At 47.2% G+C, this 12,216-nt stretch overlaps 1 protein-coding gene across 6 annotated transcripts in view; it reads right to left on the reverse strand.

Annotated features, from left to right (window-relative positions):
- LOC135944253 (zinc finger protein rotund-like) overlaps positions 1 to 12,216 on the reverse strand; it is a 105,920-nt gene that overhangs the window by 66,705 nt on the left and 26,999 nt on the right. For 5 of the 6 annotated variants that reach the window (XR_010575297.1, XM_065491091.1, XM_065491105.1 and 2 more), the window contains exon 3: positions 3,118 to 3,333. Coding sequence is in view for 5 of the 6 variants with exons in the window: in XM_065491091.1 (XP_065347163.1) it covers positions 3,118 to 3,333 (216 nt within the window). In the remaining variant the exon portion in view is untranslated. Of the gene's footprint in view, positions 1 to 3,117; positions 3,334 to 10,469; positions 10,576 to 12,216 lie in introns of those variants that run through there. The other variant, XM_065491114.1, reaches the window with a different exon arrangement.

Here is a 12,216-nt window from a genome sequence, read left to right on the forward strand (position 1 = left end):
GTCGTCTTAATTAGCCGCGAAGCCCGATGCATGCCGGCGGCGGCGGTGCATTTTTGGTGACGAACGAACCAAAAAAAAAAGAACGTCCTTCGTCTAGACTTAAAGTCAATCAATCGCAATCCACAAAGAGAAGCACACACAGCAGGTGTTTGATCTGCCACGCACCCTTGACGTCACTCAAACAGCGTGTACGCAGTGAAATATTTATTGCTGCACCCTGCAGTTTCTTGCCTACAGGGTGGGTGGTGCATTCAAAAAATTTCAAAGTCAGCGCAAACAAACAAACAAACAAATTGAGAGCACATTGTGTGAGCCACACACAGAGCCTCTTCTTTGTTTGCTGACAATTGAAAGGTTTGAAAAGTGCAGGCAGGCTCTCTCAGAATTGTGTAATGTTTATTGCATGTATAGATATGTCAATGCGCCAAGAAACAAATAAAATCATTTATCTTTTCTGTTGTTAAATGTTTCAATCAACTTTTGCAATTATATTTACGAATTCCTCGAATTGCTAGGTTGTAACTTATGATGATTTCACTTTTCCTTCTATTGTTGCTATTGTCACAATTCTCGGGTTCAATGACCAGACAGAGCCCCTATGGAAAAATTCCTGCTTCATGTGTCCGCATAAAAGGTGCAGTTTTGTCACGGCCTATTCAGTTTCATTGCCAACACCAAGGTAAAAATTTCAAAATTTCGATCTATTTCGAGGATCTAATTTTATCTCTATTCGAAAATGTTTATTAAATGCGTTTAGCTTTTTGAGATATTTCTATTTGTTGACTTGCGAGAGAATTTTAACAAAGTTGGAAAATGTTCGTGATATTTTTTCCCCGACATTTCGTGAATTAAAAAGCGGTTTGAATGGCGTGTTTCTTGGTTTGCAATCTGGCTTTGATTGAAAGCGTCGAAAATAACACAGCAACTGTGCAGTTCACGCGATTTTTGGCGGAAATTGCGATTTTGTCGCGTGCGCGGCGGCTGACCTTGACCCGGTGACCCCGCCACCGCCACCGCCTCCGCCGCCCGCCCGCTTTTTCCGCCGCGCAGCCAACATGTGCGTGATGCTCGCCTTGCCCAAAAAACAAAAACTCTCGCTTTTTTTCTGCGGACGCACTTTCGATTTCAGCGGCACCCTGCTGCCACCGAGGTAGCCGGAAAAAATAACCCTTTGAGAGGAAAAAGGTCCAGGGTCGCGGCGGCGCAACAGATGGAAGGCGCGCAGCGACGAGCGGAAAAAAATCTTGGCCGCGGAAAGGAACATTTTTTTGAATATTCCTTTTTAAAAAGTGAATGCTAAATAAATTATTTGGTGAATCTTGAGTTGGAGAACCCTTTGAGGAGCAGCTGCGAGATTAGAGGCAGGCAGGCAGGCAGGGGATGCAACCCCCGGCGCGTAATCCGGCCGTCTAATCCGCTAAACACCTCCTTATGCAGATTCGCGCCGAGAGCAAACCAATCGAGCGTGCCGTGCGCCGCATGGGAAACCAATTTTTTTTCCACCCTGCACCCTGTCACCCTGCTATACCCTGCAGCCGGGACAAACGCCAAACAAACCCCAAGTCAAGGCCAGAAATCGTCTCAAAAAGGCCAATGTTGGGAAAGACCGTTTGAAATTTGGCTGTCTGGCGCATTTTTTATTTTTTTGCGCTCGCCCCGGAGCGGAGAAGGGCCGGGGGGAGGAGCAGCAGCACAGCAGAGACAGAGAGAAGAAAGAGACAAAGTGGTAATTATGCATGCATCCCCTTGGGCGGACGGACCCTTAAGCAGATGCATCCTTTCACGCATCTCTCGCTCGCTCGCTATTAATCTCGGTTCAAATCCCGCCGCGCGCGTTTTGTTTCGGAAACCCTTCCTTTCCGCTCTGCTCGCGAGTTCTTTTCTTTCTCGTGCGTTCACACGCGACGACGACATTTGCATATTACCGTCCCGGCCGACAGACACAGACCGACCGACTCTTCTTTTTAATGACGCAAAGCCTCTGCAAACACGATAAATCACGCAGAAAACACAACGCCACGCACGCACGCACCCCGCCAGCACCCAAATACGCCAAATTCGCTGCAGGCCAATTTTTTTCCAAAATCAAAGAATAAATGGGGTTGAAGAGGTCAATTTTTTAAATTTATTGCTCAAATAATTAGTCCAGAAAATTTATTAAAGTTGTTTGATTGATTTATTTCGCAAAAACCAGTTGAATGTTTATTTATTTTTTTTATAAAATAATGAAGTGAAAACAGAAACCAAAATTGGTTGTTAAAAATGTGAATAAAAAAGGCGATTTGGGTGTAGAATATCGGTATGGCCGGAGGAGTTTGAATGAGAGTGACGTGGAGATTTTTTTTAGGGTCGCGCAGCGAAGCCTGTGGGAACGGGCAGGAGGGAATAAAGAGTTGCAGCACCCTTGGAGTACGGGCCGAGAATCTGGTTTTTCCTTTTCCCTCTGTGCGCGTCGGACAAAAGGGAGAAGACGCGCGGGGCTCATTATGCAGCGTAAACCCTTTTAATCCGGCGGCAGCAGAAAAAAGTGGACACGCAGCTCGAGCTCTCTTGTCTTACGAGCGGCGCATCATTTTTTTCAAACTCAACTCAGCAGCAGCGTGTATGGCACGACCACTTCTCCCCAAACTCATTTATCACGCACGCAGAGAAAGCAACGGCCGCCCGTTTTTTCTTTCTGCGCCCATGCAAATCGCGAGAAAAAAATTTATTAAAAGCGGCAACGAACGCGGCGCACAATAAGATAAAGAAAATGCAAATGCACGCACTCGGCAGACGCGACACGCAGACGTGTTCCGTTAAATTCTCACTTTCTTCACCAAATAGCTACATTTCAGTTTCTATCTTTTTGGGACAAATATTCCGAGGTCGTCGACCTTTCAAAAGGGGTTGATCCGTAAACAAGGAAAATCAGTTCGCTCCGTTGCCTGTGGCGTCGAGCGGCATTTCGTTCGTCAGTCGCCATCCCTTGTTTTGGGGAAAAAGGCCATAAAACCAACAATGCTGTGATGAAACAACTCGATTTCAAAGCCGCCGAAATATCGAGTAAATTTCACGCACAAACAGAAAAAATAATTCTATACTGCTGGCGAAAGAGTTTGTGAAAGAGATACTGACCTCGACGTTGTTCCACATGTAGTGGACGTCGTGCGTGTGCGGATTATTCATGTGCTCGGCCATGACGCTCATCCAGTGCACGAGGCCTTGCGCCGAGCCGGGGGTGGCCGCCCCCGGCGGCGTGCCCCCGGCCACCACGCCACCGCCCTTGCCACCCCCGTGCGCAGAGCTGACCTCCGAGGCAGGCGGCGGCGACGACCACACGAACGCCGCTTTCTGAAACAAACAAATTCCAATTTTATTTTCGTCTCGCTTAACAACACTTAAATTTCACCAATTTAAGTTAACACAATTTTACCCCTCGACCTTCCGTGACACAAAGAGGAGCAACAGCTTCGAAAGAATGATTTATTAAGGGGTCAGTGGAATTTCGTCATGTTGATTTTATACAAAAGTCAATGTTTCGCAATGCTTTTTTTATGTGCAATCGAAAGTTTTCAAATAAACGCAGAATACTGATGATTAATAGCTATACATATATACGCACCCCGTGGCGAGTTTGCTTGTTAAGAAATGTGTTACTCGGGGTGCTCGGTGTGTTCATTTTTTTAATGTTTATTACACAAATGCAAAGCAAAAAAAAAACACCGTAATTCAAAGATTGCGTACTGGAACGAGTTGCCACCCTCAGAATTCCAAATTCCTTGAAATCAAGCAAGTTTTCTGTCCTTTTTTTATAAAAAAAACTCGACTTTGTGAAAGATTGAAACTTGCTCGCATTTGCATTTTTATATTTAACGGGACTGGAATGCGTGGTTATCAATCGTGATGTTATTTTCCTGGAAATGCGAGGGAAAAAGCACTTTGGCTGGCGGGGCACGGGCGCAAATCGAAGTATGCGCATGTAATAAAGTTTGGCGTGCGGAGAGCTAGCGCAAGAGCAAGAGCAGACGAGAACAGAACAAAATTGGGCAGACGCGCGGCAGACCGGCGCTTTTTTCGCGTCTAGCACGCAGCCAGCACCAGGTAATTCTGCACGAGGCGGCTGCTGCTGCTGTGTGTGTGTGTGTGTGTGCCTCTCTAGTTCTCCGCTTTCGCGAACTATAGTCAAAGAGCCCAGTCATGCGAGAGCACAGACACATCAGCGAGCGAGCGAGCGACGCCGCCGCCGGCGGCGGCGGCGCCCCGACCTCCAGCCCCCAAACAGCCGAATATCACACACACACAATCGCGATTCGTGTCCCGCAACGCTGCCAAAAAGAAGGAAAAGCGCTATTTTTGATTTGTTTTTCCAAGAACATCGAAAATTTGTCAATTTCCTCTTTTTCGCGTTTGAAAATTTGAAAGCAAGACAACGGAGCGTGCAAAGAGGAAATTATCAAACGAATTGGGCTGTTCGTTGCGGGTAGTCTAGGCAACAGACGCAGAGTTGGAGTCGCGCGAATTAATTTGCCGGCCGCCTTCGGCCCAATTAGATCGATTAATTAAAAGCTCGCTCACAATTAAAAGCAATCAAGCAAGCGCGAGCGCGAGACCGTGCCACCGCCGCCGACAAGCAGCTTCGAGGGGTCAGCAGGGCTGCATCGCAAAAGCACGCACCTGTTGCACCCCTGCAGGCAACCCCCAGCACCCCCTACCCAATAAAAAATCACAAAATTGATGAAAAAATAAAAACATTTTTTGTAAATTTCCTGCAGTTTCGAATTTTTAACTATGTGCAAGAATCAAATGACATTTAAAATTAGCCCCAGATAATATTAAATGTTACGCTCGTTGCAGGGTTTTTTGTCGGATAGAATTTGAAATTTGGATAAAAACTCACGTCATCCGATGGTGTTGGGTAAAGGAGGTTTCGCGTGAAGGCGTAGGCCTGAGTCTGCTGGAACTTCATATTTTGAGATGGAGAGAGAGCCGCGCGGAGCGACAAAGACTCGCGGCTTGTTGCCTCTCGGATCGCGTTCTGCAGTGCACGCAGCACAGTGTTTAAAAGCACACGCACCGGCGGACGGCCCGCCGACGGGCGCACGGACGGACTGGCAGGGGGAGAGGGGGAGCGATCTTCCCTGCGACTCGCGCGCGCAGGGCTAAAAGGGTAAACACGGCAAAAAACAGCGTGGTGTGGCAAATTTAATATTTCGCTTTGCCAATCAGCGGCGATGATTGTGCGGTGCGTGCGGCGACGAACATGCCACGCCGCAAACGCATCCATATTTTTATTAGTCCTGGAAAAAATCATTTTTAAACCCTGATCGGTGCGTGGCATTTTAATTCGCGATATTAGGCAATTCCTATAATTTGAGATCAAATCACGTGCTCCAAGGACACTTTTCGCACAAATTATTCGCAACGAGAGCAGCAATCTAATCGGATCAAATCTAATCTGTTTGAAAATGACGGCGAGAAGTTCGTGGAAAAGAGCATGCGACACAATTGCTGTCCGCTTTTCGGCGACGGCGACGGCGGCGGCGGCGGACAAAGGGCATCGGCTGGAGCGGAATGAGCAGCCAGCCAGCCACCGCTCGCGCGTTTGTTTGAATTAGCCGAGAGCGAGAGTGTTGGAAAAGTGCTTTCACCCCTCGCCCTCGCGTCCTCCGCTCTCGCTTCGTGTGGTGTTTGTGTGTGTGTGTGTGTAATGAATGCCATGCCGGCCTCGCGTGCGTTGCGCAAATCAAGATTTCCATTCTCGCTCGCACTCTGCAGCACAACGGGAAAAACCCTGCGCTGCTCCAATGCTGCATGCCAAACACTTTTAACTTTTAATTATTCAATTAAAACATCTCCTACGACTGTATGACAAATCAAAGAATATTTATTAGGGGATGCTTCTTTAAACCCAAATACTTTCCGGTTCGTTTGCACCGCAACGGGTGAAATTTAACCCAATTTAATTTAACAGCTGCAAAGAAAATCTCCAAAATTGCCAGGGGTGCAAAATATTACATAATAAAATTTTAATCCAATTCTGAGCGAATGCTTTTGAATTATATCATTTGAAAGGTTGGGAATGTAAAGTGCTCGATTATTTGGAAAACAAATTAACTTTCCGGGTTCCTGCTCTCGACTTAAATTTGACAACCACTCTAATGGGTTTCAAGCTCTCCGAATCGCATCTCGCAGACTACACGTGCATGACCCACTAAAATTTCAACTCCAAATTTTACAGAATTGATTTTTCCTGACAAGCAAAACGCAATTTTCTTTCCGGCAGCGATCTTCATAGACTTAAATTGGCAAATCACTTTAGAAATTGATTTCAGAGCAGCATTTGACCTGAAAGTGATTGAGCCATTTTCTCAGGGAAAATGGATACTGCCTTCTAGGTCGATTTTATTAGGTAGGTATTAGAAGGTATATTAAAGTAACACAGCCATTTTTTCCAGAAAAATCTGACAAAATTAAATTAAACAATTTGCCAGCGTTTTTGCAACAATTTGATTGGCATTGGCAGGCAATTTCAGCGATTTTATTTTTTATTTCCTCCTTTGGGGGGCCAATAAAAAGTTGTTTGCCGAATTGTTGCGATATTTGCGTCGTTGTCGTCTGGCGTTTCTTTCAATGCGAATTTGTTTTCGCCGGTGCGTGTGCTGTGCGTGGCAAAAAGTGCGTAAGGAAGAAAGAAAGGAAGAAAGAAAGAAAGAAAGGAGACGCGGGAGCAAATATTGGTGCGTGCGGGTTGCGAAAACAGCTCTCGCGACGCACTTATTAAATTTGGGCGGTGCGGAGGAGGAAAATAGGGTGGAAAAAAGGGTGGGTGCGTCTGGCAGGGTGGCTGGCAAGGGCCCGGCCCGGCCTGGGCCTGGTGGGCCTCGTGCCGTTCTGCCTGGCCCGGGCTTCGATCCGTCGCCATGGCGACAGACGCCGCTACGCCTCCGCTTTTTCTCTCTCGCTCGCTCGGCTCTTCCCAGCTCGGCGCACTCACGCTATTTCGCAATAACACACAACACACCCAGACACACTCACACACACACACACACCAAAACAAGCAAGTAAACTTCAATTATTGCCCTTTTGCCCAATTTTTTCCCACGTCAAACTTTCTTCCGAGACAAAAAGCGTGTTCTTTTCTTTGCAGGAAATTGAACAGGCAATTTGAAGAATGAAACCCGTTTTCAAAGCGACAAAATTCATAATTGTTTCAATGGCTTTGCTGTTGTCGCGCACGCCCCTGTTTCCGTTAATAAATATTTGGCTCGCGGCGCATTCGACTCGACGCAAAGAAAGAAAGAAAGAAAGAAAGAAGGGAAACGAATAAACGAGCCACTTTGTCAATTAGTCTCTTCAGGGGGGTGCGAAAACCACCCCCCGCGGCCTGATTCAAACGTTAATCAGTCTCAGGTGCCCCCCAGTTTCAAACAAAAGTCGACGAAACTTAGTTAAATTTAGTTGGTGCAGGCAAACGTATTTTTTAATTAATTAATTTGAATTTCTATATAGGTTTGCACATTTCTTCCCTGGCAATGAGATTGGGTTCGGTGATTTTCAAACCCAGGCTCAAGATTACATTTTTAAATTAAAAAATGAGACCTTATTAACCCTTTTTTATCTTAGGCAGGCATTAATTCTCAGGGTTTGACAAGAATTTAAAATAGCTCCAAACCTTTGAGATTCAAGTTGAATTTTAAAACTTCTGAAATATTAAAAATAAATTTTTCTCGAATTTCCCCGGTAAAAGCATCGCTCCCCTTTTAAATATCAACCCTATGTGGCCAAAATTGAATTTTTTTAAATTTCAATCAAAAATTAGAGTCAAATAAGTCAATTTAGATTTTTGGTCCAGTTTACGAAGTGTTTGCTTTTCCGCATTAACAATTTTACAAGTTTTCTTCCGGCAAGTTTTGTAATCGGTGCATTTTTAAAAACAAAGGGTTTCCAATTAGCAAGTTTTGCGTTTGTATTTGTGTACTATTGTGACCCCGACGGTTAAAATTGGCCTAGATTGCGAAAAGTGGTATTTAACCAAATTAGGCAGACGAGAGGGCGACGAACTTGATGAATGTGCCAAAGCAGAGCAGCTGTTCGGAGGCGGCAATTAAAAGTTGGAGCCGGCGGGCGGCGGGCGGGTGTGCGAGTGTCGTCGTGTCAGCAGGCTGTGCGTTAGGGGTAGGTTAGGGAGCGTACGTGCGTCGCGGGCGGCCAGACCAACGAACGGACCGACGCAAAAGAAAATCGATACGCCCAGACGCTTGCTTTCTTTCTCGCTCGCTCTCTCGCTCGCTCTCTCGCTCGCGCTTCCTTCTTTGTGCCGCGGCGACGCTGCTGCAACCCTCTTCTCTTTATTTTCCTCGCTCTTGGCCGGCCGGCCTGCCGGCCGCCGACGACTCTTCTCGGGCGCACGATTTTTTTTTATCTCGCGGCCGAAAACGGAGGAAAAGAGTCGGCGGCGGCGGTGGCGGCGGGCACAACCAGTTGCTAATTCGCCGACGAGACACAACAAGGCGAAAGGCGGCGGCGCCCGACCTGTTCGCGCCAATCAATACTCGCGACGCAGACACACACACACACACGCTTTTTTCCAGCAGCCCTTCGCGGAAAAACTCCACTTTTGTGTCGGCTCCGACGCCAGCGCCCAGCTGGACGAAAATTCACTGGGTCAAATATATCCATCGCTTTTGCTGGCAGTGTCAGCCAACCCCCAAAAAGGGATGAAATCGATTTAACGAGTTGGAGGAATTCGATTTCTAAAATAAAATGAAAAAAGACGGCTCTGCTGGGGGAGTTTTTTTCTGCGATCTCTTATTTTGATAATTCGGGGCGTGCGGTCGGGAAGAAAGGGTTGGAGCGGCGCCAGCAAACGAGCGGGCGCCGCTTATCGAATCGAATTTTGTCCCAAGGCAGCGCTTTTCGGGACAAAATTCGCGCACAGCCACGCGCTCACTGCTCGCTGGCTGTGGCGCGTGAGTCAGCGCTAAAAGTAAACACGACCCAATTAACCCTTTGCTCCGCCGCCCGCCCGGCCCGACCACTCCAACAAGCTTTAATCCGCACACCGCACACGCCGCGCCACTCAATTTGCCGCCGATCCGATCACACAAATAATCAACCCCGCAAAAACGCAAAAACCCGTTAAAAAAGGTGCCATCCCTTGTACAATTCGAAAAAATTAATATCTGAAATCAATTTTGCGTGGTAACCGGCGTCGCGTTGTGCAATTTGGCCGAGGGTGCACCGCGGGAAGATCAAAGGGGCGGACAAGAGGCGTCTCAAGAGGGCGGCAGGGTTGCCAGCGTGCTGTCAACCGTCAACCCTGGCTGCTGATAAGGTTATCACGGGACGGGGGGCGGCAGACGAGGGGCGGAATCGGGAGCACGAGTCACGCCGCCGCCGCTGCCGCCGCCGCCGCCGTCGACACCGACACACAGCCGCGCCGCGCCGAGGAAAAAATCGATGCGTCGTGCACCCCCCGACCACCCCGCGAGACACGAGACGCAACCCCCGACAAACAACAACATGCGCCGGCCAGACAGACCGCCAGCAAACGAAGCAACACCGAATTGCCAAGCAAAATCGTCATGCAAATTGTTTTATTTATTTTAACTTGAATTAAAATTTGTAGATTCATGAATGGTTTGTTTGAAACATGATTATTTTAATCTTGATTTTAAAACTTTAAAATTGCATTTTAAAGCGAGATATCGACAATAAGGTGTTTTTCTTCCCTATAAGAAATCAACCCCCAAAGTAATCAGGTCATTGTAAGTTTACAAGCCGGTGATTTTGCACCCTGAAAAAAGGCACATGAAGTTTTAACCTATTGTCTCGCCAAGAAAAAAAATACAAATTTTGAATAATGCGAATTTTTATTTTCTTTTTCTGCCCCAATCAGTCCGAAAACACTTCTACCCTGACTTTCCCGGTTCGGTCAGGCTTAAAAAATTCGTGTGAACCATTTATCAATCGGCAAACAATAAAATTCGGAAGCTTGATAAAAAAAACTCGATCAAATCTTGGGAGGTCGATTTGGTTGTTTTTAGCGGTGCGTCGGAAAAGTTGTGTTTTTTTCTGATTATTTTCGCGGGTGCGAGCGTACAGAGAGAGAGCGGGAGAGCGAGAGAGAGGCGAGTGGCGTGTCGGAACAAAGTTTGAGTGCAAAGCGGCGACGGCTCGGGCTGCTTGCCGGCCTGAATCGCGTGCCAAGGTCTATTTCGGCTTCGGCGGCCGAAAAACACGGCCGAGTTTTTTATAAATCACGTCGCAATTGCCGCAAATATTGAGACAGCCGCTTAAAATGTTTCAATCGGCGGCGGTCGCGCGCGCACCACAACACAAAACAAACAAACAATTAAAGCAGCGGCGGCGGCGGCGGCGGCACTCGGACGGATTTAACGCCGCCGCGCCACATGAATGGCGGTTTGGGCGAGGTCAGTGCCGCGGTCGCGGGGGCCCGGGGGCGGCCTCGGGGGCCGGCGACTCACCGCCAAGCAGGTCTGGCGCGCCAACACGCCGATTTCGCGCATCGCCGCGGCTCCGCTCCTCGGCTCGACCGCTCGCTCGCTGCTCCGGTCCCGGCTGCGCCTGCCAGCAGACTGGCCCGCCGCACGCCGCCGCCACCCCTCCCGCCCCAACCCACCCCCCGCCGCCCCCGAACAGACAGCCAGCCGCCCGACCGCCTCGGCTCGCCTCGCCGCAGCAACAGGCGGCAACGAGCGAACCAATTAATTCGACAAACTCTCTTTACCTACATTTCACTCCAATTTGAATAAACTCGAAATGCATCCCTTTTTTCCCTTGTCAACAGGAATAATTTTGGGAAAGTAAATTGCTCTTCTAGAATTTTAACGAAGAAGATTTGTCGGTCCAATTAAACTAAATTAGCATTTCGCACGGCTAATTAATCAACCCCAATAAATCTCTCTGAGCTTTCTAGATTTTTACAGAGTCACGTGGAGGAGCAAAAGAAAAATTGAAACCTCATGGAGGACAGGTTGATTCAAAATGGATTCCAATTTAAAAATTAACAATTTTTCAACCCCTGCTGACCTTGACTGAATTGAAAGCTCAGGGTCAAAAGCAAAAGTACCCTGAAATGTGCTGAAGTTTGAGAGCAGTCAAATTTTACTAAACAAAAATTCAAAAACGGGAATTATTCAGAAATAAAACCTATTAATTATTTTTTTTATCCCCGTTCAAGGTATTTGGCCATTTAAAAACCAATTCTCCAAATAAATTCGAATTCAGGGCTGTTTTCCAACACCCTGGGGGTTTACAACCCCTTAGAAAAGACACGGAAATTTCAAATAATAAAATTTTGACATGCTCCCGTGATAAACCAACCCCTAATAGATGCAAATCAAGAGGCTAAAATATTTCAGGACTCTGCACAAGTACCCTGAGATGAGTTTGAGACCTGTCAAACTTCAATGAATAAATTAGAATTACAAAAAAGAAACGTTCCGAATGAAGTGTGTCAATTTCATTTCTGAACAAATCTCATTCAACCCCTAAAGAGTCTCGGGGAGAGGCAACTATATAACTAAACAGATTGGAAAGATGCAAGTCTGCGTCGTGATAAATGGTTATTCGGTGCGGATGCGGATGCTTTCGGGGAGGGAAAATTGGTTGATCGCATTTTCGGAGGCGAAGAGTTGCCTCGATTAATTAGGACCGAAAGTTGGCCGCGGCTCAATTTGCCGCTCGCTCGCGTCAAACTTTGGCCAACAAAGGCCCGTCCGTCAAAGAGCCGATAATTTAATCCGCGCGCGCACCGACTTGGCCAAAGAATCGCCAAATTGAGCCGCGCGGGGCTGGAAAATAGGGGCCGCTAATTGATCGGCTATTTAGTTTAATAACTCGATTAATTAGGCAGGCAATTAGTGCTCGGCAAACAGCTTTGACTGCAGCTAATTACCCCTTTCCCTGTTTCCCTGTTTGCTCATTAATCGTCGCACAATTTCACCCCAATCGAACCCAAATAGTTTTTACTAAACAGTAATTAATCAGCAAAAACCAATCTTTAATTTTGCTCAAATTTTAACTAATTAAAAAAATATTTAAACAAATAAGTCGATTGGCGAGTGTTTGCCTTGCGGACGGCTGGCGCGCTGGGGCTCGCTTTTATTTATTTTCGCGAGCTGATGGAAATGGTGGTGCACTTTTCCGCTCGCACACACACTCACACACGACACATGCAGGGCCGGACTGTCGCAAGAGGCGCGCGCAAGT

This window comes from Cloeon dipterum, chromosome 1, assembly GCF_949628265.1.
Source record: "Cloeon dipterum chromosome 1, ieCloDipt1.1, whole genome shotgun sequence".
Classification (NCBI taxonomy): domain Eukaryota; kingdom Metazoa; phylum Arthropoda; class Insecta; order Ephemeroptera; family Baetidae; genus Cloeon; species Cloeon dipterum.